Here is a 27,481-nt window from a genome sequence, read left to right as displayed (position 1 = left end):
TTAAAAACTCTTAACGAGGCATTTTTCTGAGCTCCAATACATGACATTCAACCGATTTATTTATTCTTCTGACTGTGGTGGCTGTATCTGCTGTTAACAGGATTCAAATCTTGCTCGTGAATCAGAGTGTGAGAAAAACAGAACCTTGCTTGCTAGCTGGGTTTACACAAACTGAAGCACCTACGTGGAATTAAATAGTGCTTCTGAAAAGGAGGGTGCCTTCAGAGCACCTTTAGACCCTTGAGGTTTTTATGGCTTCTTGCTGTGCTGGGTACGATACCTCCCCATGTGCTTTTTTGTGGGGAGCAGCATGTTATTCCTCAGAGGCTGTTACCAATATACAGTCTGAAGGGTCCCAAATGGATTTTAAACATCAGTCTTACTGCTGTTTTACATATAGAGGCATTTGTAACATATGGGACTTACTGAGCATTGTGATACAGCATACATGAATTTGCGAAGCATCAAACCCACGGTGTGTGTGAAGCATGTTGTACAGCAGCTATCCCTGTACTGTCATGCACTTGGAAATCTCTGGTAAGTATTGAACATCTTCAAAAGCCTCCTTGCTGGAAGGTCTGGGTGGAAGAGTAGAGCACATCCAGGGAAACACCAGTGGGAGATTAGTGTGGAAGGAGACAGGGCAGAGTGAGAAGGTAATTTGGAAATATTATGAGAGGAGAAGAAACAATGGATATGAAGTCCAAGCTCATTTGAAGTCAATGATGAAACTCCCATTAACATCAGAAGGGATTCCAGGAGGCACTTCAGCTGTGCTGGGCCCTCCTGTGGACTACGTGCAGGGAGTGAAGAGGAAGCGCTTCATAATTTCTCATGACATCTGTGGACCTGTGTACAAGGTCAGGAACAGCCTGGCCCAGGGACAGGAGGTGGGAAGTATTTCAGCCATAATCGACAATGTTCTGTATTGTTATGTTGATGAATTCTCATCTGGGAAACTTCATCTCTTGCTGCAGCGTATGGCAGATATTTATTATTCGCTAACTATTTGCAATGGCCTTTATGCCAAGCAACCAGAAGGTCTGAGTGCTTACACCGAGAAGATTATAGCTAATTCAAACAATCATGATTATAATTCAGAAATGAATAATTCCTCCATATTCTAGCACTACCACTTTCAAAAGATTCAGGCATTCAAAGCATGTATGAAAAGTGTTTTTAGAGATGGAAGAAAAAATATTTTCCTAAGTCACCTTAATATTTGTTTACATATTTATTTAACTAGCAGTTAGCAACACCTGGAAGACCAGGAAAGCATCTAGTGCTAGAAGGAACAAGTCAGAAGATGGAGAATAATGCTACTGCCCCAACAAAATAATGTTATTTGTAAGACCATCACTGAAAGTTTGGGAATTCATGGTATTCTTTTGGCCCAAGATAAACAGAGAAGGAAGACGCTGTGTGAAGTTGTCTCAATATAAGTACAACTGCCACAAAAGTCTTTAGATTAAACTGAGATGATTCAAGTATCAAAGGACTGCACATACCTTAATTTCATATGTGTTACACAAATAGGAAGAAAAATGGAAGTGAGTAGATGAGTAGTTATACCTGTTCAGTAGTCGGTGGCTGCACCAGGAATGAGCTATACTCTGAAGTGACAGAAGGAACTGCATTAGGCCATTCTTTGAACTGGACAAGGAGCTAAGCAACCTGATCTAAGTTTCAAGTTAGCCCTGCTTTGGGGAGAGGGTCATACTAGATGACTGCCAGAGGTCCCTTCCAACCGAAATCAGGCATCGGAAGAGCAACTTCCAAAACGAGTATTCCATCCTTTCTTGGCATCTATGCCTCACCAAATTAGCTCCCTTCCTGATCTGAAAACTGCCTTTTTTCTCATTTTCCCTTGCACACATTGGAGACACTGCCACTTCAAAGCCATTGGGGGGGGGGGGGTGGGGGTATATACATACACACACACACACACCCCCCCTGTCTAGAGCAGGACAGGTCTCAATGAGCTTATTCACGTAGCCTCCATGTCTCGTCTGCAGCATACTCCTCAACAATTATGTCTGGATCTGGCTTGCTCTTTGGGAATTGTCACGCAAATACATGAATCATATATTCTGATCTGATACAGTCCAAGGGAAAGATTTTATGACATTTGAGACAAAAGGATTCAGCAAAGTCTCAGGCTATAGTGATTTGTAGGGAAATAGTTACCAGAAGTCCAATCTGCTAAATAACTAATGACAGGATACGTGCCCTAGATAGACATATGTTTTCAACTCTCTCCGTGGGTAGCAAGCCAGCTGCCATTTACACTTGGAACAGAAAGGCCTAAATTCCTCTGAAACAGGTCGGACCCTCTCTGATTCTGGCACTGGCAAAATACCCTGAAATCCTGAAGTCACAGTGGCCCTTGACTTTGGTAGTCAACAGGAAGATGGAAAGTTCAGTCTAAATGAAATCATATCCAGACCTGAAACATTATATGCCTATTTTGTTTGTGTTGAAGCAAAACAACTGGATTATTATCCGTTTTTTCACATTTGCATCCAAGCTAGTTTTTGATGTTTCACATGGGAACCTGTACCTCTCAGATGGCATTCAGTAGTTTTCTACACATTTCTAATGTTTGCATAGTCATATATAATAAACACATACTCAAGAACAAAATGGGCATCATTTGTATCCTCACTATTACCGCACTACCTATACTATATTAAGAAGCTACATAAACAAGACATTGAGTAGGGGAAAAAAAATACAAATTAGCAAAGTTAATATTTCCTTTTTATGCAAATCTGATTTCTCTGAAATGTTATTAAAAAATTGATTTTGAGGTTTCTGATTTCTAAGAACAAAATATAATAAAATGTTTTAGGAAGGAGAACAGTCAAGGCTTTAATATCTGTCACCAGAGAACCTTTACCTAGTAAAAGTGCCTTGAGGATGCTGTTAATATCATGTACAATATTCACTTTAAATTCAACCAATGCAATCTTTTATCTGTGCTTTAAATTTAAAAAAAACATTAAAAATTCCAACATTCTGCCTTTACTGCAAAGCAAGAGTGTCATTGTTCCTTGCATATACTTTAATTGCTTCATAAATATACATGGATATTGGGAGTGTATGTATACTTTCATGATTTCTAACATTTCAAGTTCAGTTTATGCTTGACCCACACTATGAAAAAAAGAGAAACGTCCATGCTCTTGCATTTCTGGTTGCTTACAGCTACAAATGAGTGTCGCCTGCATAGTTAAAAGCCACAGTAAATACAGCACGAAGTTTTCAGATGCTCAGGCTGAGTAAAGAAATTCTAGAAGGTTTCTTCTTTTTGTCATCATAGAGGAGTCTCAAGTGGCAAAGGAGAGAAGATCTGTGGCTGTAGAACACCCAGTGTGCCTACATAGATGCTGTCATGTGCCTTTTAGTAGTTCTAATTTGATTTTTCTCTGGTATTCTACTATGTCATGTCTCAGAAATACAGCTAGATATTGGATTGTGAGGTGGAGACTGTTTTGTATAAAATACAGATAAGAGGTCCTTAGTTATAAGGTGTTCACATCTTAAAAATAGCGTATTATGTTAGGGGCTACTTGGTGAACACAGCTGAGACTTACTTTCTTTCTTTTAATGAAAGGATGTCTCCTTAAACAAGCCACCAGTTTAGCACATACATGATTTTTGATCTCAAAATGAGAAACTTTGTAAGTTATATGCATTTCAGAGAATAGCTTGGAAAGTAAAGATATTCTGCTTAGGGACAGGGAGGAATGTAACCATAAACTGGGCCACTTTCTATCTACCCACCAAGAAAAACCGTCTGGTTTAAACAGAATCCAGAGATATCAAAGATTTTTGTATTGAAAGATTTCTTCCATAGGCATCATGAAGCCTTCCAGCATTAAGATACCAATGTTTGTAAGTTCTGCAGTGGAAGATACTGATGACTTCTCCCTAGCTTAATTCTTCTCTGTGTTTTTCTTTAAATGCCTGACATCACAACTTGCTTGTGAGATATCAAGTTGTAAATACTTGCTCTCTTGATACAGACATTACACTCTTAGTCTGTGAACAGCGAAATAGTTTATATGCAACCAAGTGAAGGTTTTTTGATGCTACAACAGGTTACCTATAATGGAAACATTTCAGCGTTTCATTAGTCGTCCTAGAGTATTTAAACAACATTCTCACACTATTGAACGATTCTTGAGAGTGAGCTTTCTAGAAGATTGTATTGTTGTAAAGAGCTAATTAAAGTTAGACACGGTACTGGTTTTGGCTGGGATGGAGTTAATTTTCTTCATAGCACCTCAGATCATGCTATGTTGTGGATTTATGACCAAAACAGCGTAGGTAACACAGAGGTGTTTTAGTTATTGCCGAACAGTCCTTGCACAGCCTTTTCTGCTTCTCACGCTGCCCTGTCAGCAAGTAGGTTGGGAGTGGGCGAGAAGCTGGGGGGAGACACAGACAGGACAGCTGACCCCAGCTGGCCAAAGGGATATTCCACACTGGATGATGCCATGCTCAGCAATGAAAGCTGGGGAGGAGAGGAGGAGGAGGAGGAAGGGGGGACGCTGGGGGTTATGGCGTCTGTCTTCCCAAGGCCCTGCTTTCCTGGAGATGGCTGAACACCTACCTGCTGATGGGAAGCTGTAAACAAATTCCTTATTTTGCTCTGCTTGTGCATGCAGCTTTTTTGCTTTATCTATTTAACTGTCTTTATCTCAACCCACAAGGTTTCTCGCTTTTACCTTTCTGATTCTCTCCCCCATCCCACTGCAGGGGAGTGAGTGAGCAGCTGCATGGGGCTTAGCTGCTGGCTGGGGGTAAACCACAGCAGACACAGACTAAAACATTATTTATGAAGATCATTTCAATAACTTTACTATTCTATACAACCTAATTAGTATATTGGAGTCAGAGAATTTACCTTTATTTAAACCAGAATCTTTCAGGGGTCAAAAGGAATTAAAAGCTAAGAGGAAAATCACAGAAAATGGACAGAAATCTTGAATTTTCTCTAAGAATTTTCAGTGACAGACAAACTAAATGTAACTATCAAATTGAGGAAAAATTATAGCATTATTTTGCCAAGAGCCAAGATGCAAACCTATGAATGCTGACTAACAGTCACCAGAGCTGATTTCAAATGTAGATAAGGCTGAATCAGGCACCTTTCCTCTATACAGGAACTGTCAGAAATAAGGGTTATGAAAACTTTCAGCACTTTTTCATCTCAGCTCCTGCTTTGCAGGTCTTAAGCTCATCCTGTTGACTTCTGCTAGCATGTAGAAATTAGACAGCTAATAGGAACAGTGAACATAGGTAGGATCCAGTTCAGCACTGGTTTTACAATACCAATATCTCAACAAGAAATGTTGACCACTGGTAAGGAGAAAAAAAAAAAAAAAAAAAAGTAAAGCAGTGCCAAGAAAGTAGATTCGTTGTTTTGTAATTACTTTAAATCCCACAAAAAAATCTCCTCTAAATGCCCAAATGTGTTCAGCCCACCTACACAACTCCTAAGACAGCAGTACAATCATTCTAACCTTCCTTTGCTGTCAGTGGAGAGAAAGAGAGGAGCAATTTGGACCTCATACCCTTCTGTGAACACCTCAGATGTCCAGTCTTACCTAACTTGAGCTTTGGCCTGCATTCCTGAATAAGTTACATACATCATTGTGCTACGTAGAGCAATAGAATAAAAGTTAAATCTGAGTAACTTTTTTTGGTTTTCTCAAGGCAGCACCTCAAGCCTTTATTATGAAGCCCTACATGCTTTTCTTAAAAAACAAACAAACAAACAAACTTTTTAATTACCTTTTTTACCTTTCAGTTGTCCAGCATAGAGCAAATGAGATTAACTTCATTTCTCTATCATCTGCCTACATACCTATGGCAGGTATCTGTTGTACAGGAAGAAAATAGCTCACCACAGATTTGGGAGTAACTTAGCTCACTCCCAGAACAGAATCGCTCTCAAACTTGAAATCCATGCAATAAATCCCCTTCAGCCAGGAGGGAGAAAGGGAATGCCACTGCAGTAAGCATTGGTTGCTCTTCACAGTCTATTCAGTTGTCTCTCCCATTCTGTAACAATAAAGCACTCCTAAGCTATAACTGCGGGAATTTTGTTTTAATTACAGTGCTCTGCATGGCAAAGAGCTGTATGCAACCAGAGCAGTGGGACCCACAGCACTGGTATCTGCACAAGACACAATTATAAAGCTCTGGACTGCCACCTCTCATTTATCTAGGTGCTGTAAGTCTTTTGATAGACTACTTCTCAATTAACAAAGTAAATACACAACTTTAATCCCCCTCACAACTTTACAAGTACACCAGTGGTCTCAAAGTTTTCTTCATGCATAATAATAAACAACTGTGTGGATATTATTGCAGAGTCAAAGGTCAGCAAAATTTGGAACTCACTGGGAGCTGAGCAGGGCACACCTTGAAATCAATGTAATGCCATAACATACTGATAACAGTTACTACCTTTGAGCTGTGCCCTCAATTCTAGTTATTTATCATGGTTAAAAAGAGACACAGCAGAAATGTGGCAGTTCGTAGATGAAACAGTGTTTAATCAAGGATGAAGAGATTTTCTTACCAGAAAACAGGGGGGGGGGGGGGGGGGGGGGGGGTAGAAAAGAAAGGCATAACTTGAGACATGATAGAGCAAGCTAAAAGGATAAACGGTACAGAGCTGTTTTGTCAGTCCTTTCTATTTGCCATATCATGGTACAAGCACAAAAAAATCCAGTTTAATTCAAAAACAACAGTCTTCATCTCCATTGTCGCTATCAACTCAAAATATAACCATAGACATGAGCTGTCAGAGGTCCTTCAAGAACTGTCATCCTTTAGGACAGAAATAAATCAGTAGGAGACAGTATTTAAGAAGAAACTTCTGAGCAGGTTATGGGATCAAAAGGTAACTGTCAGGTAGAGAGTCTGGGTTGGCTTTGTTTGCAGAGAAGAGGGTTATTTGGGGGTTTCTTTGTTTGTTTGTTTTAACTTTACTTCGAATAATCTAATTTTGGATTAAATCATAGGCCACACTCCTTAACCACATATTTGATCTTGTCTCACTAGAATAGGAATACTATGGCATTCCTATAAGTATTAAGGGAATACCTAAGAAATCTTTAAAACATTCTTTTGGCAAATATTCTGTTGGGTAGCAGTCGAGCAACTTTGCAAGATTACAAATAAAGTCTATATCCATGATCAGTAGGTCTCTGCCATTGTGAATGCACACATGTGACAGAGGAGTTTTATTTGAAAAAAGGAAACAGGTTTCAGTTCAATTTCCCAAAGATCTATAAAACTAAACAATAATAAGAGTTAAAAAAAAGGCACTTGATACTATCCCTAATATTAGTCAGATTATTGTTACAGAACTTTAAACATATGCTGACCTCAAGTTTATGAATTGTTATCTGTAGTATAGGGTTTATCCATGGGCAAAATATTAGATTTTTGGAAGGAAATATACCTAATTTCATTAAAGGCACTGAGAATTGCAGTTACATCTTGATTTAATGTTCAAACCTCCTGTCTTATTCAATTAACTCCTTAAGCCTGTGCTGTCTGGAATTTTATTCACCATTTTTGCAGAATTTAATTTTTTTTTTTCATCAGAAAATGAGGTCAGTAAAACTGAAATATTATGATCTATCATATAAACTAAACAGTCACTGAGTACATGTTATTGCACTTTCAATATAGTAGGGGAAAAATGAAATTTTGTTTTGCAGAACATTGTTACATTTCATTCTAATTTCAACAACAGGATTTTTCTTTTGGTAATATTTCCTGCAGAAGGGAATAAAATTTCCACGCCTCAGTTCTGTCTGTGCCAGAACAGACTGAGCGTCCCTCCAAGTGACTTCCCTTTAGGCCAGCACCAGAAGCATGACATGGCCCTCTGCCCCATTACAGCTCACCCTGCATTTTGTTCACAAACGTGCTAGGTTCATCTCTCCTGAGAATGACCGAGATTGATAATGATGTTTTTATTTGACATTGTTTAGTCACCAAATAATGTAAGTTTGATTAGTCCAAAACTGTTTATGCATTCAGATGCACTTCACCAAGTTTGCCTGAAAAGCGATTGCCGTGCTAGATTCACAAGACAGGATGATTCATTAGACCACAGCAGGGTGCATGAGATCTGAACATGTGTACGGCAACAGATGCCTCCCACAGTGGATTTCAGATCTGCACAGCACGTGTCCTGTCGCTGCAGTGTCAGCCAGGAACATCGCCTGTCCTGATGAACACATAGTTCTCCATAAAGCCGGTCCTAAGTACCTAACTTAGTGAGCCTGTGTTTCACTTTATTCCCGCCCTCGCTTCCTTACCCTTAAAATGAAAGAGTTACTACCTCCCTCAACTTACTAGAGGAGCAAATATAGTGATGTGTATATTGAGTATCGAATAGCGACATTTATGAGCCAAAAAGTGGCCGAGACAGTCTCAAAGCTATTCTACCCTCCAGCCTATTTCCAATGAAATAAAAGCCGTGTAACAATTTTATAGATTGATCTCTGAAGAGGTATGCATTGAAGGAGGATGACTTGCAAGAGAGGGGTAGAGGGAGGGAGGCTGGTACTACCTGGTGTGTGGGAGTAGCTCTGATGGAGGGAGCAGATCTGCCAGGGGGCGAGGAGGGGCCGGGACGATGCTGAGTGCTGCTGTGAGAAGGCCCATACTGAAAGAGAAGGCTGGGACTGGTGTAAAACATACCTTGGGGCTTAATCCTTACCTGGATCTTGGGAGGCTGCCGGCGTTGCAGTAACGAGCCTTCTCGCTTTTTCCTCCATCTGCTCATCCATAGCTGAACTTCAGAGCAGCGCTGTTCCGAGAGATAATCACCTTACCACCTCCTCTCGGTGCAGTGTCTCCTGCACTAGGTCTTAGTGGGAGAAAGATAAAAAGACGACAGAAATTTAAACTGATCTCTTCCTCTTACAAAGTTTTGATAGCATGAGGGGTGAGTCTAAGTCTGCAAATCATCATTTCTGGGAAATTCAACAGCCTTGCCTTGAATTTTGAGAAGTTTTGCAAGATCTCCAAAGTTATTAAGAAATGTACCAGCTTGTTAAACACATGAACAGCACTACCTGCCATCTGAAAACTGCTCAGTAGTGAAATGATTGACTCAGGCCAGAAGTATCTTAATGTAAGCCATCACTTCAGCTCTTCGCTGGGTAGCATTTTCAGCAGAAATGCCCTGGCATGAAAAAGCAAAGAGACTGAGTCACCTTCTTCTCTCCTACTGGGAAGAGTTACGAGGAGTCAGAAAATCTCACGCTGCCTCAAAGCCAAGCTGTACCTGTTGTATACGTAAGGAAAACAGCCAATTTCACTGTTACTTGTACAACTGGTTTCCCATTAAAAGAAATATTTTAAAATGTTGAGATTTAAGTGAATTGTCTTGTACCACTGTGTAACAGACTCAACAGGCATTTCCTTGAGAATATTTATGAATAATGACTTTGTAAAATCTGAAAGGGAAGTAGTCCAGATTCCCGGGAGCTACGCCAAGAGATTTTGAATCCAGGGAAACAGCACTCTCATGATGTGCAAACAGGACTAGAATCCAGAGCTCCTGGAATTTAACCTCAGCTACAGGTTTTCTGCATGTTCATGGCACACGGCACAGTCGCTGCGTGCCTCATTTCAGCAGTTTAAGGCAACAATGATGTAGCGTGCTGTGTAGGTCAATCAATACCTGTAAGAAGATGACCAGTCATAGGCAAGATTATCATGTTCCTCATGATGAAACTTGTTTGCAGAGTGAGTGATAAAGTACAATCATGAAATCTCTCCTCAGAACAGCAGGGACCCAAATTCCAACATGGTTCTGAAAACCACGTAAAAGACCAAAACGATAGGCAATAGCACCTAGTCTGGGGCCTAGCTGAAAAATGTCCCGCCCCACAAAATAATTCAGAGTATGGTACTATTTTCTGTGATTATTATATCTTTTGCATATAGGGGATCAGCCCTCACACATGTGGACATAGGCAGCACCGTAGGGCTGAGGAGCCTCATGCACTCTCCTTTTCTCTCCTACAAAAGAGTCCTGTACCTCCTCCCTGGCCAAACAGCCATAGTCCTGTTACCAGGAGAGCTTCATGTCCTGTTTTCATACAGATACAGGTTGTTTATGGGTGACCTGGACTCCAACTTTTGTAGGTATTTCCACAGATGGACAAATATTTCTTATGTAAGTAAAATTAAAAAAAAACAAAACAAAACAAAAACCCCAAACCACACATGGGAAAGAACATTCAGTAAAAGGTGCCTAGAGGAAAAGGCATAATAATCCCAAACCAGGCAGGGTTTGGGATCAGTTATTTGCCTTTCCTGGTGCCTTGGCTAGAAGCAAGAGATCAGCCACTGTCGTGGCTGGATTATTTAGGTGCCTCATTTCGGTGGGAGTTAGGCATCAAAATTACTTTGAAAATGTGAAACCTAGCTGTTAGTTTAATCCTAAATGTGAAGTCTCAAAACTGATTAAATGGCAGTTAAATCAGAAGAATTCAAGTGGCAACAATTACTCTGATAGGTTAAGAAGAGTTTTGTGATAGGGTAGGTTTTTCCCTTTTTTGGACATTCTTTTTGTCAAGACTAGTCTTTTCTATAATTTGCCATCTCCACAATTTCATGGAAGAAAACTCTTAATATTTAAAGCACTTCTGTCATTTCAAGCACTGTGGGAGTCCTTAGATAAAACATACTGATTTTTCATTCACTAGTAGCTAGCTGTGTTATCTGCCTTTAAACCCAAATTAGATTACCTCCACTAGCAATCCCAGAAATTAGATATCTGCAGCATTCAGTTCAGCGCAAGAGATCCTCACAGTCTGTTCCTGAAGGTACAACGGCAACCGTGCCACTTGTTATTTCAGCCAGTACAGTGTGTAACTGCTCAGGCAGACCCGTTATGGCAGGCTGCCAAGCAATCAAGACAGCAACGACACGACAGCTTCATTCTCTCTTATTTCATTTCATACTGACATTGTCAACTTACCTAAGCTTTCTGTAGAGCAATGGGTTTGAAATCATGAACAACTTAAAGTATCTGTATTTTCTGAGAACAGCTTCCTTCTGCAGTATCAAAACATGCCATTTGCTTTTTCTTCCTAAAATAAAAATACTCACTTCAGCTCTGTGCTGCATGGAGGATTTATATGGACTATTTTTAGGAGTCCTGGCAGGTCTTCCTGCCTGTTATCTATGACCAGAAGTGAGCTGATGTATCAGTTTTTACAGGAAACCAAATCAGCAAATGTCATACAGGCAGCGAAGCAGGATATAGTAAACCATGCTCCATATATACATCCCATGCTTCCTTTACGCTCTTAAAGCTGAGACCCAAGCGGCGAACAGCAAGCTGGGGAGGAAAGAAAGCTGAAGTGCTTCCTAAATCATAAAACCTGATTTTCCCTACAAACTAGTCAGTGCAAATGTAAGCAATTGAAGATCAACACTGAAGTGCTCAGGATATCGCGTGCCACAGGAGTGAGAATACTGGCCAAAAAGACTTGCCTATATATATATATATATATATATACACACTTAATTTTTGTTTAATAATTCTCCTGGGTGATGTACTTAACTACTGCACCTAGAGCAGGAAACTTCTGTAAGTCTTTTGACATTACAGAACATGCTGTAATTCTGATTTCGCTCAGAGCCCTGGCTTACTTTACATCTTTTATAACATAGCGAGGTTACTTTTTACACAGACTTAAAATACTGCTTGGTTTAAGGCAGTTGAGGGTTTCTATGGATGAATCCTCTCTATACGAAGCACATGTGTCCTTCTAGAAACAAAACTTTAATAATAAAGATTCGTTTGCACAAAGTCTTCTTCCTTCTTTGTCTCTCCTGATTGCATCACCCACCTCAAGTGCTAATTTGCTTTTTTCCTTCATTCTCTCCACCACTCTTAAGTCCTTGAGACCCTACCCCACATCATACCCAATTTGAGTGAAGCCAACGTTTGACAAATTTGGCAGCGAAGTACTAAGAAAAGAGATTAAATCCATTTCATCATGGTCTCTTGCTTGTCACTGCTATTCCAGAGTACAACATTACCCAAAAATATTGACTGCTATATTCAATGTTTTACCACAGATACCTTCAACAGCTGCCCCTTCTGTTCCACAAGACAAAGAAGTATTAGAAATAAGAAATAAAATAGAGCAAATACCTGTAGTGAGCTATGTATAACAAGTCTGGTTTAGCTGAGAAATTCAGACAAAATAAGTATTTCTGTGTAATTATGACAGGCTAGATATGCACACAAGATCCATTTTATAGCACCACATCCTTCACAGTTTTGCATTGGGAATCGTAATCAAAAAAAGATTAAAGAATCAGTGAAGCAAAGATTACTATCCATGCAAAGCATATGCTAGAAGTGACACCTTTATCAATCAATACCTGAATACGGCATCCTCCTACCAAAGAAACTAAAGATACTCCCTTATCAACCTTCTCAAATGAAACGCAAACTCTTCAGGCTTGCACTGCTCATACTGATCCTATGCAGGACTGTTTTTTATTCTTAAGATAAATTAACCCAAGACTATTATACCTCAGTGGCCAGGTCTTCTTTCTTTTTTTTTTTTTTCTTTTTTTTTTTTTCCAAGGGACAATTTAAAACTTTGTGCCCCCAGTGGAAATAGAAAAGCCAGGTGACCTTGATATTCCAGTAAACTCAATGTACAAGGTGGGTTTAAATATGCCATGAATATGTAGATGATGCTACAGCTGTCCTGTAGGATCCCAGGGCTCAGGAGGAAATCATGAAAGAGATATTTTTTGCAGACTTTGTTGATAAGAAAGAATCTTAAGCCTACAGGATTTACTGTTGTGGAACATGCAGTAAGGCTGCTGATAAAAACCAGTCTGGCAGTAATGAACCAGGAGGTCATATTCCTTAACATGTCCGTAGAACATTCAAAAAATAAAATTGCATACGAAGGAGGCCAACACTATTTTTCCTGACTGCTGCCTATATGTGAAACTCTATTGCAACTGTAATAATAACAGGTTTGCTAAGACCTTCCAGTCCCTCACTGAGGATGAGCAAGTGTGCAGTGCTGCATTTAGTCTAGAGCACTCCTTCAAAATACTGTTGTGGAGTCATGCCTCTGGTGTCATCCCTTTACACACCATTAGCCCAGGATAGGGAAGTCCCCATGAGCATGGATGGGTATTTGGATATGGATTTGTTGGAACACATCCAGGGAATGTGTGGTGCTTATCCTGCTTTTTGTCAAAAATATGAGTTGAAAGTAGTTCTGATCAGAGCTGCTACTTATTTGGTTAAATCTCAGACTCAAATGTCTTGCAGAGAAAAAGGAGGGAGGAGCTCCAAGATCCTAAACTGAGTATCGTAAGCACCGGCATTATATAGGGAAGACAAAACTCTGTAAGAGGCTAAATTGACATTATTATACAAAGTTCCAATAGATAATGGGGATGTTATCACCGTCAAGACACACTGATTCAGCACATGCTCAAACTATTCAAGCAAGACAGTTCTCTCTGAACTTGGAGAAGGGGGAACTGCAAAGTACCCATTACTACTCTGAAGCATTTTAAAAATCAAACTTCATAAAGAAAACAGCCAGAAACAAATCAAGTGACCATAAACTGCAATGATGGCAACAAGATTCCTGGCAGACCAGAGGAGGATTTTGCACCAAGTCTTCAATAGTGAACTTTTATTTCCAAATACTGTGGAGAGCTGTGCATCGTGCAACTGGCTGCAGCCTGAAAAATTTGCTGGGAATCGAGACCAGTAAAGTGGAGGTTTGTTAGGACAAAAATGAAAGGAAAATGCAAACATAGGAAGGAGTAGGAGGTAAGACAGAAAATAGACGAAAAATGTCAAGATCACCATGTTTTTGTGTGCAAGAGTTACTGATTTATTTGAAAAAAGAGCCAATACAAATGGGAGAGGGAAAAGACTCACTTTTTCCACCGAATACTAAAATAAATTAAAAAAGAAAAAAACCAAGTTGGTGAAAGAAGCTTGTTAAATAGAGTATTTTCAAGACCAGGATGGGCACTCCCAACACGATTACAAATGTGCTGCACTTGGACCCATTGCTGACTCCTTATTTTATGAATGTGATTCTCTTCTAGCTAGGAGTTGCCTTTATGTAAACTCTATTTTAAAAAAAAATTCATTAAAATTACCCACAATAATAATAGAAAAATATGAGGATGAGACAGATTAATAACACAAATACCATGACAAAAATACAGAAAAATACTGGGTTATGCTTAAGTGGAAACTCTTACAAGGTCTATTACAAATTCCACTTCTTAATAGGGTCAGCTAATTAGGCAGACAGACATTTCCGTCAGAATACTGTGTTCAGCACAGTACGCCACTTGAAAAACAACGACTTCCAAAGGAAAGCATTTACTCTTAAACACTTAAATCTATTCTATTTGCTCTACCTAAATGGTACAATTAAAATAATTAGAATAGCCTCCTCCTGAGTAAAATATGAGAAAGAAAAGAGCTGATTGTGAGATTTTGGTTGTTATCTTTACAACTGTTCCATAACAGAATACTTTTCTAGCGGTTTATTTTCAAAGACGAGGCCAGGACACGTCAAAGAGAATAGTCCCAGCAGCACTGACTTATTCTTGGAAAAGCTTAGAGTTTTCGCCTACCCATGTGGTAAAAACTGCAGCCATTCAGTAACGCTTAAAAAAATTATAATTTCTAACTACTTGGAATGTGTGTGCTCACATTAATTCACTATAGAATAAAGAAATTTCTTTATTTTCAAAGCAATCCGTGGTGTTCTGGAAGTACATCCCTATTTGTCACAGATTTAGAAATTTTTTTTCAGGAAGTTGCAGAAACAACCTATGCTCTTGAAGGACGTGCTTTCACTTTGGAAGATAAAAATTACACCCAAAAAATCTAGACACAAACTTTGATAAATGCAGGGTTGGAGTACACTGCTCTTACACTATTACCGATTTTCTCCAACATTCCCCGCCCCACCTCCATCCATCATATGAAGTCCTTAGTGACAAACTAGAGCTCAAAGAATGTACAAAGTCTCTAGCAGAGACAAACAAGACTGCAAAAGCTGTTAAGTGCATGGTCCAGTTGGAATGAAAGCTGCAAGTGTCTCTGGGATTGTGTAAGCATAATCAAATTCTTGAAAGCAAGACACAATGTCTGGTGAACCACTGATAAACGTTTATGATGGACTTGCCACATATACTAAAGTAATTGCCTTTCTGAATCCTGTAATGGATAAAACCAGCAAATAGGATGCAACTATCAGCTTGTATCATTAAACCATTTGGAACTAAAGTTTAGTCCCCAAGAAAAGAGGTGTTCTTTGCCTGGGTTGAAAGCTGACCAGTTCCCTTGTGAAACTTCACAACTGATGAATAAAAAATAAAGCAAATCAGAAAATGGTGATCCAAAGTTAATGGCAGGGTGCTATGCGAAGAATACACTGCTGGCCAAAGCGACATTACAGAGACTTGAAAAATACAAAGCCCAACTACAGCAGTCGTGTGACTGAACCAGTGAAGTGGGAAAGAGAGTACTTCAGAGATTAAAGAGCAGGACTGTCTGCATTTCAGAAAACAACTTAAAGGCTCCACAATACACCTGTGTTATTGTGGAAGGACAATCTGCAAAGTGGAATTGTCCAAATATAGAAATAGATATGTATATATAAAATTTATTAAATTTATGATTTACTAACCATTACTATTTGTGGGTATGCTTACTATAAGGATCGAGTATAGAAAGCATATGAAAGAAGGAGATAACCATTAGGAAACACATATAGTATATGGAACTGATTGAATATATATACACACACACAGGAGAGAGAGAGAAATATATATACACACACTGGGATTAGGATACTTTGCATTGCTGCTGCTGAACTACAGGATCCGACTGAATGCTGCTCAGCTCAGTGCTGTTTACAGATATGCAATCAATTGCTTGCTACCTACTATCTGTCCTGAATAAAGGAATCTGAGCAACAAATCTAGTGTCAATTTGAGCCTCGTGGATAGACAAATTCAAGGGAGTTTAGTTCTTGGAAGAGGCAAAATTTAGGGACGGGTTTGAGCAAGCAAGGCAAATAACTAGCCCCTGCAGTGCTCAGCGGGACTCTGAAACCTTGGAAGGAACAGCTAACATTTACAGGAAGCCTTGATTATCCGGAAGATAAGAAGCGCTCAAGAGTAGAAAGCGTGTCTGGTTTGAGAGAGAACAAGCTTACTAAGATAAATTAGTAAATTAAAATTATCTACTTTACAGTTAAGTGAGCAGGAGGACTTTTAAAAATTACTAATGCCGAATCCTACTTGAGTGTCATTATCCACACAATCAGATAATATAAATCACAATTCCACAGAAGCTGCAAGAAATTTGTAACAAAGTGAGATTGTGGACTCTGTTAAAGCAAAAAATTCTTTACTATTTGTTTTTCCTCACTGCACCAGGAGGAAAAAGAGCCCTCTGAACAAACACACCCCTAACAAGTCTTTTACAAAACCCCTATGGTTTCTCTGAAAAACACCTATATGAATTTTTCAATAGCACGTTTCAGTGAGGTGGTTGGTACTGATCCTGTGTTCTTACACAGTTCCAGAGAACCATGACTTCTCTGTCCTCGGCTGAGCCGAGACTTCCATTTGTTCTTATGTAAACCACCATATTTTTATGTAAATCATCATACTACCTATATTCCTTAGGCCACGTGTTTTTTGCTGCAGGGTTTTCCTAAATGAACTCTGCCACAATTCTTCAGCATCACCTACAAGAGCATGTCACCAGAGGAATGAAGAAAAAGACTAATCTGGGGAAATTTTCACAAGTCTAAAAGGCATTAAAACCAAGGGATCCAAATGTTCACACTCCTTTGTGAAGCCTAGCAAATTGGGACAGTCTGACACATAGATTGCGAAAGTAAACACATAAGCCACAAATACCTGAGGATGCATGAGTCAATAGTGGCAAGCCACCACAACTGGCTAGAAATACATTCCAGTGTCATTTCAGTAGCAGTCAGGGCAGACTTGTTTGCTTATTAGTAAATCAAGCTTAGAAAACCGCTAAAGAATATAGTGGATAAAATTAAGTGGCCTAGGCATGGATACATTGAAGGGTTCCATTTCTTGATACGTGTGCTTCCTATAGGCAAAAAGTGGTAAATAGAGACACTGACCAGTCAGACAAGTTTCCACTAGTGAACAGTGTCACGCTGGTGACAGGCTTTACCAACCACACAACACGTTCCTGCTGGGTTCGGCACGTCTGTGAGGAGGGTCCATAGTACAACTGCTAAGGTAGCAGATGAGACCACTCTTGGGAACATGGGGCATAAACACCAACCTACTTTGATCTTAAAAATCAAAGGTGCATGCGTAAGAACTCAAAACTCATGCTTAACAGGGTCAAGCAAAGTCAAAGCAAAACATGAGGTGCTACAATCACTACATTCCTTATATTTTATATCAGCTCAAGACATTGTACTCTAAAGATGCTCTCAATCTACAACTGGAAATACCGATTTGCCTTTTGGTCCCCCCATATGATTTTCTGTATTATTGCATGTTACCCATGTATACTCCCAACATTGATGTGAATTTTAAAAAGTGCAAATCAGCCCTTATCAGTGGAAGTTTCTCCACAAGTTCTCTCACAATGGATTATTTCTCATTTCTCACTTAAAACACCGAACACGATCAGTATCGACCAAAACAGCCTTGACTTAAAATAATCCAGATAATTTAAATTTACAAATATTGTCAAAGATAAAATTCTTTATCCTGCAAGAGAGTAGTGTAAGATTTTGAGAAACAGGTACAGTAGTAAGACAATGCACTAAGGTCCCCAGCTTCATAATGCAGTATGAAGTGACTGCTACGAAGATTACATATGAACAAGTTCATCAAAAGTTTAAGTGAAGCTGGTTTCATCCTCTTAAACACAGACTGATGCTTATTTTACCTGTTGCCCAGATGCATGGCAGCAGATTTTACAATAATCTTTAAATGCTACGGAACAAACTCTCAAACTATATTTTCATCGTAGGCATCTCAACATAAACATGCTTTCTGTCCAAAAGAGAGGGGCAGTAAAGCAAACTCAGTATTAATTCCCCCTCCCTGTTTCAAATCAGAGACGTTACAGTTTTCATTTCTACACAATCTTTAGGACTTTTAATTCTGTCAACTGACTCAATATTCTCTTGAAACACAGAAATTACCATACTGAATTAACCTATAGTCCACATAATCACTTGTCCTAAGGTGTTTAGTTCACATTTTTAGGAGGAGACTCCAAGAACAGGCCAAACTGATAATATGCTGCTGACTGCTCCCAAAGTCCCATGGTGATCTCAGATGCTTACATGGGTTTAAGCAAGAAACGTATAAAGTTTAACATTGTTTTATGAACACAGCACATCTGTCAAGACTATCAAGTTTCAGCTATGACAGTATTTTAAGCAGTAATGTAGATTCACAAACCAGGCTTCAGCCTGATCTTCAACTCATTTCACATAGATCAAAGAACCAAGTTTTGAGCTACTTTGTGTTACTGTCATCAGAAATGGAATTAACTGCCAAATAACTGTGTAAATTAACTGTCACACTGCCAGTAGTATTTGCTTATTGATCTGTAAGCAAATATATACATTAGAATGTAAGGATACAGTTGTTTTCATCTGTTCTTTACTACCCCTTTAAAATATTCATGCTGTATTTCTTCCAAAAAGAAAGAGGACGTGCAGCATACTTGAAATAAGATGTACAATGTATTACTTGGATTTTAGCTGAAGAAAGTTAGTGACAGATTAAAAACTTTTAAAGTAAAAATAATATAATCTAGGTGTAAGCATCACCTGCCCCCCCCCCGCCAGAACAATCAAAACCCCACCCCCACCCCACCTGAAATCTGTTGAGCTCACTACTTCTAACAGACCTTGCCTATTGTGCCTCCAAGTCCTTCCAGCAAATTAAGCCCTTTTCTGATTATTCTTTCATGAAATTTACAGATTGACTTTGCAACATAATGAACTAAATACTCCAACTTTTAATATTTTGCATTCATACCAAAAACAATTAACAGTTTTTACAAATAGTGTTATTTACTAAAACAATTCTTGTACAACAGTGCAGTATATCTAAATATATACATATGCCAACATCAAAGGGAGCATCAAAACAAAACCAAAAATATACTTTGCTACCATGTACGCTTTATTAAAACCAAAGCAGACTGCAGCAGGCTTTTCTTTTTCATGACAAAGACAAAAAGTATTTGGATTTCCAGAAGCACATGCAGGATAGAAGAACAGAAACTCCTACCACCTTTCTGCTAAGGTAGCAGCATGAAAAGTGAACTTCAGATCTGCAATTTTACATAGTAGCAAATGGAATGTTTTTAAACACAAACATCCTAATTTAAGAAACAAGGCTTCAAAAACGTACATAGTGTTTTTTACATATTGAAGGAAAAAGTTCAAATGTCAAGGCCTTGCCATGTTTTACTATGGTGTTGGATAGTATACACATGAAGGTTAATCCTCTTCATTGCAGCTGAAAATGAAAAAGGGCTAGCTGTAGTGTCGAGTTGGTCAGCTTTACTAACATTGAATAACAGAGTAAAAAATGATTCTGCCTGCTGTTAGCAAAGGAGGTTTTTGTAACCTTTACTTTACCTTTTTCTTTAAAAAAAAATCTCCTCAGTTTTTAACTGGAAAAATTATGCTCCCTTGTTCTTCAAAACAGATACATGCATCTTCTCCAAAGGAAGCTGCCGTTGTGTAATTCAAAGTGCCATTGTAGCTGCTGTAATTAGAGATGTTCTTTTTCATTCTGTCTGTGAAATGCAGCAGACAAGGAATAAGGTAAGACCTTTACTTGTAAAGACTGCACAGATATCTTTGAAATTTGAGTGAAAAATAAAGTGATATTAGAGAAAATACTAAAAAAATTGGAGAATGAGGTATTAAGCAGTTCTCCAGTCTAAATCTGATGTTCCTGCCATCTAGATGAAATCAGAGAACTATAACAGCAGCCTAGATTTGATCAGCAAAATACGTATAAGCTATTAAAAGCAAATTTATCTCCTTTGTTACATCTAAGCATTTGCAAGCTGGCAGAATTCTCTGAAGTTTTGGTTACTCAAATTCATTTCAGTCCCCTCCTCTTTAAAATTAATGAATAGTAACTGTACCATGAGGACAATACGCTGTTCCACACCTTTTGAGAAGCATGCAGTAATTCGTGTATTTTGTTCGTTTCTGCTATTGTCTTACTGCTGTCTATACTTACTTTGGCCAGTGACATTAAATACATGGGTACCAGTTACTAAACAGAGGTGGGTAAATATGTTGCAACTGTTCCTGCAACCGCACACTCTGGAACACACTGCCATGACATTGGTGTAGCAAATTTTGACATGCTGCCTCAGTGTTTTTCCTGGGATGCTTTACAGTAAATCTTGGCATCTTTGTTATGCCCACATAAACTGAGATGATACACATGGGTAAACAAGCTTTGTTTATAGAAGTGAAATGCACAGAAGGCACTTTCCAGAGTTTGCTCCAGTTCATGATAACCAAGCCACTAAAATACCCTTTCTGAAGTTAATTAACATTTTTTGTATTCCTTAATGAAAGAGTTAAATAACAAAGGGTTATATAAAATATTATGAAAACATTTTAGCCTTTCATTGACAATTTACATACAAAGAAACAAGACATTCAAAAATTAGGTCTTCCACTGGAATATGAATAACATATCATTTCCAGGGATTCTTAACTTTCAAAGAGATTAACTTTCTGACACTTCATTGATTTGCTAAAAAGCTTTTCCATACAGTAGCTGTACATGTACTTTCCCCCTCTCACCCATATTTCAGTGTTCAATACCATAGTAAGAAAGAACATACGTGAACTTGGTCAATGCAACGCACAAACGAGGAATCTCAGAATAAATCACAGCAGAGAAGCACCAGCAATGGCATCTCCAGGTTCATGATACTAAACCAGCAGAGAGGACAGGAATTGAAATATAATTGCTAAATTATCAGTTAGAGAGGATACAAGAGGATGAGTGAAGACATTAGTGCAATGACAACATCTAGCAAGGTAGAAGGAGGCATCGCTTTAGAGTATCTAGCACATGGGACACAACCAAGCAAGACGACGAAATAATCTTTTCTGATAAATGAGAAAAATCAACATCAAGTAATACAGCTCCAAATTCAGTTTAATCTGAAGTGGAAAACATAGGATGCAACAGAAACACTAAGGCTCTGAACCTAAAAATCTAATGATCTACTGCACCAACTCTGGACAATGAAAACTGATTCTAAGTCAACTAAAATTCACAATTTGTTACAGGAGATACCTTAGAGCAGTGTCTCTAATAAAAGGCATGAAGGAAAAAAAGTGTCCATCTTTTTTTCACAACTTTTATTATACCGAATTTATAGTGCCATTGCATTTTAGAAAGTGGTTTTTGATCATGACAAACACAAATGAAAGTTGATTTTATTTTTTTAAGGATTGATAAATGCCAAAAATCATGAAGTTGGAAAATAGAAAAATGTAAGTTTTCAATGTTCAAAGGGGAAAGCAGGAACAAGCATTTCTGTGTGTTAAGGAAAGACGACTTAAAAAAAATTTAAAAACAGAGACAAATTAGTAATAAAAAGTATTCTTGCTGTACAGAGGTTCCATAGGACCTTATTAGGGAACGTGTGACACAACGTGAAAACCAAAGAATACAAATAGTCAATGTCAGCTGGATTATTTTGATGCTCCAAGCTTCTCCTTGATTCAGGGCTAGAGAACTATGGAGTAAAAAGTTATTTTCACTTTTGTATAGAAATTATACACTTCTACACACATTGTTTCTCTGATTTTGGAATAAGGTACCTAAAGCATACAGAGAACACTATATAAATGATACTACAGGCCCTTTCTAAAGAAAATCACCTCTTCAACCTATTAAAAATTATCTATGACACAATATCTTGAATTGATTTTATTTTTTTTTTAGTATTTCCTTTCAAATTCCACACTTTTGTGATGACACCAAGTACTGAAGTAATGACAGTTTGTGAGGGTGCTTAAGAATTCTAAAGAAAAAAAATATGTGAAAATACTAGTATCAAAACAGCCAGCTGGCTAGAACATCCCCAACTAGAACACATCAGCTATGGGCATGCTTTGTAACCACCCCAGTTAGAAGTTAGGCAAAGTAGTCATCTGAAAGCATTAACAGGCAAAATACCAGTACCTATTAAAATACTGAAACAAAGGCATGTTAGGTAACTGTGAACAGATGCAGGAGTGCATGGGATAACTGAGGTCAGTTTATAGTTAAATGTACAATTGCAACATTTAATTCCAGAAGCATCACACTAAAATATAGCACGCAAAAGCAAACAATTTCTGACATGCACACTAACAAGACTGAACACACAGATCTGATGTTGAAGCCATCTAGTATTGCTCTAAGAGGAATCAGAGTCACTGGAAAAGATAAGAGGAAAACAGGATGCATTAAAAGACTGAATACAAATGCAAAGTAACAACAGGCTTTGTACAAGAAAATGATCAAGCATATCTAAAATACTGCCTTCCATTACTGCATTCTTTTTGCAGCACCTCAGCTACAGAAAGAAAATATCATGGCTTAAAGAGCCACCTGGCTAAGTTACTGAGAAATGCAAGGGTTTAAAAGAAGCTAATGCACGTTGCTGCAGAAGAGAATTCAAAGTAACCTGAAAGTGAATGAAAATAAGATGCCTCAAACTATTCATACTTACAGAAAGGCTAATAAACTCAAATTATACAACTGGAAATTGAAACAGATGTTTAAGGCAGAAGTGTTTGTGTAAGAACAGTAAACAGAACAAATTGCTAAGCAAGGCCACAAGAGATAAAATAAAGCCCTGAAGGTTTGTTCAGCAAAGTGATTTAAATGTCCATAATTCTCCATGTTCTAATTAAGAAGACTTGAATAAAGTAGTGATATTTATGTTGTGTGTTCCAGTTTAAAACTCCATCGTTTCTCTTCCAACTTAATCCCTCTGTCTTTGGTGTAATCTCTACCAACACACACAGAATAATACAGCTCTGGTTCTCATTGTAAAAAACAACTTGGAAAAAATAAATTACATGCTTGTCATGATAAAATGCAAGGTCCTGATCTGTTGCATGGTCCCGTGATATGTTTAGCAGCCTCTCAGTAGTAGTTTTAAGTTATTAATTATATCTGAAGCAGAATCATAATTTGCTGTTATCCCCCCGCATCACTTACTAGTAACTAGTTTACTTTGGTAGATAAGCCATCTAATAGTCATGATACACTTGTGTTCAATTCAAGAAGTAATGAAACCTAGACTCAGATAAGTTTGTAAATTCATATATAGACCTTAGCTTGTAAGTGTAACCATGATATGCAGAATTACTGCTTTTCCTGCATTGGAAAAAGACATCACATCTGTCATAAAACTAGACAAAACTATGAAACATGGCTGTCAGTTCATGATTAAAATAAAATAGTAAAGTAAATTATTTTTAAACATTGTGTTAAATATATTCACATGATCACCACAGCTATACGAAATGGCCACTACTGCAATCACACACTATATGTACATAACATATATGCCACAACAGTTTGCAAGTGTTGAGTTTTCACAGACTAGCCAATTTTACCAGACATAAATAACCTTGTACCAATTTTTAGGCATTTTAAAAGGAATTAAATGTCCTAAATATATCCGTTCCTCTGCAAAATTAAAAAAAAAATTCCTAAAAAGTCAGTGCAAATTGAACTTGTTCACCAAGATAGATTCTTATTAAGCTGAGGATAAACAAAGTTTAAGAGATTAAAGGAAGAAACTCATAGAATTGCCAACTGCCTTTAGCAGAGGTTAAAGAAGATAGGAATCAGAAGTCCTGGATCCTATAGCAGAGCCTTCTGTGAGTAACTATGCTGTGGTTGTTGAGGTGGCGGAGGCTGTGGTTGTTGTGGAGGTGCTTGTTGACTGCCGGCTGTTTGTGGCAGAGGTGTAGATGCTAAGTTATAGTTTGGCACCTGGGACATATTAGTTCCAGCATTCTGATAAGCAGCAACATCAACAGTAGCAGGTGGTGGACTATACACTGAAGCCTGGTTAGAGTAAGTATTTCCAGCAACAGAGCCAACCATTGCACTGGAAAAAAAAAAAAATTAAATTTGAATTAACAAACAATTTACCAACAGAACAGCAACATTTTATTGCTTCTTCAGCTGTTCTATACATATACAAAAAAATCTCCTAACTGTGGACACCTTGCATATCTAAAACTGTAGCCAATGCATATTCCAATCAAAACTCAAACACACTTCTCAGATTTAAACACACCTAACACACCTCCCACGGATTTAAAACTAGACTGTGAATCTATACTTTGTTTTATTTTAATGTGCAAGATAGAATCCCATTTATCTTCCATTCTGCTCACGAAAAAAACAAAACCCACCTGTTTTAAATAGCAAAACAAGTCAGGTGAAGTATGCAGAAACTCACTTTATCAATATAGGTCTTACCACCCCAAATAAGTACCTTTGGGGGACAGAGACTAACAAATACTTTGATAATTCAAGATGCATGTCTTTCCAACTTTATAAAATAAAACTACTGTATACAGAGAATGGAAAAAACCAAAACAACCCAAACTAATCTTTTCCTAAGGTCAATGCAAAACTTTCACAATATAGGTGGTTTAGTGAAAGCTTAGCATCTTTGGGCATCTACCCAAAATAGAAAGCCACTTATAGCTCCTTTATATGGGGAGGCTGTAAAAGATCTAGTAAGTATTCATAGCCCATTCACTTTTTTCCCCAAAATGAGTGGAATTCTCCCCACGCTTCCACAGTAAGATATCTGAAGAAAGAACAATACAATATACTCTATCTCAGAAATTACACAAAGCCTGTCAAAGCAGCAGCTAACTTTTAATATACATTTAACAATGAAGATTATCTTAAAAAAAAAAACCAAAGAACACAGAATTGTCAGTCATGTCTATATAATTTTCTCTAATTTTTCTTTTCTATAAAAGATATATAGATATATACAAATTATATATTTCTTATATATAAAAGTAAAAGCCAGAGAAAATTATAAAAACAACAGAAAAGTTTGAAGTTTGTCAGGAATTTTTACCAAATACATGACACCAATAAAAAGCACACTGGAAATAATTGCACTCAAGTATCTTTCAGTTGTGTTTAAAATTATTCTTCTGTAAGAAAAACCCCCTCCTTTAAATATTATCTGTAGTCCTTCATGTTTAAATTGATTTAAACTTGAATAGGAAAATATTTAAAATTACGTTGTGTAAGATGTCTGTGCAGGCTGACCGGGCAGTACTGAGCTGGCAGATGGAGTAACTGTGCCTTGGCTGAGAGAAGAGAGTTGTTCAGGAGGAAGATTATAGCCTTGAATATGGCCCATCTGTGCACTCCCTGCCACCAAATATGCATTACTTTGAGGTTGTCCCGGATAAACCTAGGAAGTTAAATAAAGGAATATTAAAAATAAAATACAAGAAAATTTTGTATTTAATATCTGACTGTAGAACTTAAAGACAGCCTCTCAAACCTTTTATTACAGATGTTTTAATAGAAAGCAACTGACTGTCTTCCATTAAGAGTTGTAGTTACCAGATCTTCAAAGGACACTATTTACATTTCTAATCTCAGGCTCCAGTACCAAAAAGGTCAAATAGTTTACTGGAAAACTTGTATTCCAAATTTCATTTTAATGATTATCACTCATGCTAATTAAGAGCTTCTACTTTTGAATTAAAATGCTGAAGGATTTAAATCATGTAACAAATAGCAGTCCAATGCCAAAGCAGTTTTGATGCCCAGATAACTTTCACTAAGTAGAATTGTTAAAACAGAAAGACAATAGTGTATTATTTTCACGTCATTAGTTAACCTATCATTTCATGTAACTGTTGAGACTGCCATTGTAAAATTGTTTGAGCAGGGCAGAAGGGAAAAAGGGGTTTTAAGGAAATTTCAGTTGAAAATAAGGTAATGTTTTACAACTAAGTAAAGGAAAAGCTTGGTCTAGATGTGTCAACTATATTCTAAATCAAGACTAAATTTCTAAACCCCATGCTTTTCTTTAATCATTAATTATTTGGCTTAATACAAATTACTAGAAGAAATTACCAGGTCTCATGCACAGCTGAGTTCATTTAAGTTTATGATATACAGCTCTTCTATCTTAAGATCCATGAATCTCAGATGACATATTCATAGAAGGCTTATCAATATTGCAAAAAGAATTTTAGAAGGCAGAAAAGGCACAAGACCTCCTAACTTTTCAGAACTTTATACGGGCTCATCATCACCCCAAAATCCAGTTTCTCCTTTTAAGAATCTCCAGAAACATGCCCATTTATAAAACATTAAAATTATTTGATAGGGTCACAACATGATTGCTTATCACATATGAACGGTAGACAAGGTTCCTTTTAATGGCACTGCAAAAACATACATCCTCTTCTTTAAAAGACACTGAAAGTACATACTTGTAGAAAACTAAAAGAACTAAATCTGCTTCAATGTTTATATACTACTGTGTAGGTATTAATAAGTTTGCTTGAATTATTTTTTTTACTCACTCAAAAAGCAAGTGAATTATTGAAAAAAGTTCGAAAAGTTACATATTCCTATAAACAGGAAAAGTAAAGCAAGTGTGCATTAGACTATGGAATTAAACATTTAAATGTTTAAAAGGCCTTTTAAAAATACCATGGTATATGAACAAGCCAAAAGACCTACTCAGAGATAAGTCAATTACATGGAAATGGTGCTATGAAAGAATTATAATTTTTAACTTCAGTAATTTAAATGCTAAATGCTCTCCACTGATATTGCAAAAAATTGAAACTTGATTTTAGGGTGGCGAGGGCATAATCTTAAACAGGAGTTGTACTCCTTTGGTTCTTTACTTTTTTTGACCCACTATGGAAAGCCCTGGCAGCTCTAATTTTTTAATTTTATGTGCAACTCAAAGCACAGCATAGGTTTTTTCCTTGATCAAAAAGACCTGAACAGAACTAGAAGCGTTAGAACCTGCAAAAGGAGAATACCCAAAGCTTGCAGCTGAAAACAAACAATATTTATTTTTACATACTGTGTTGAGAGAAAACACTGCTCTTTCATTTGAGATTATCTCTGAGGGAGCAAGATAATTTTAACCTAGCATTAAGGTAACGAAGATCATAAAAAGAGGTTTCCAACTCAGGTGGGAACAGAAAGGCAGAATAGGAAATAAATTATTAATTGCAATCAACATGCTCCACCACACTTTATATATCAGTATATATTTATTTTAGTAATGGAGAGAAGTATACTGTAAAAAAAAAATATTTGA

General features: G+C 37.6%; 1 protein-coding gene across 1 annotated transcript in view; it reads right to left on the bottom strand.

Moving 5' to 3' along the window:
- Nucleotides 1-19,749: 19,749 nt before the first annotated feature.
- Nucleotides 19,750-27,481, bottom strand: part of STAM (signal transducing adaptor molecule) — a 39,028-nt gene continuing 31,296 nt past the window's right edge. Inside the window, exons 13-14 of the mRNA XM_049798541.1 lie at nucleotides 25,422-25,597; nucleotides 19,750-24,256 (exon numbers count right to left, since the gene is read on the bottom strand). Of these exons, the coding sequence (XP_049654498.1) occupies nucleotides 24,007-24,256; nucleotides 25,422-25,597 (426 nt within the window). The 3' untranslated portion in view covers nucleotides 19,750-24,006. The remainder of the gene's footprint in view (nucleotides 24,257-25,421; nucleotides 25,598-27,481) is intronic.

Source organism: Accipiter gentilis, chromosome 4 (assembly GCF_929443795.1).
Source record: "Accipiter gentilis chromosome 4, bAccGen1.1, whole genome shotgun sequence".
NCBI classification, from domain to species: domain Eukaryota; kingdom Metazoa; phylum Chordata; class Aves; order Accipitriformes; family Accipitridae; genus Astur; species Astur gentilis.
The sequence above is the reverse complement of the archived record's forward strand: the minus strand, read 5'-3'. Positions and strand labels throughout refer to the sequence as shown.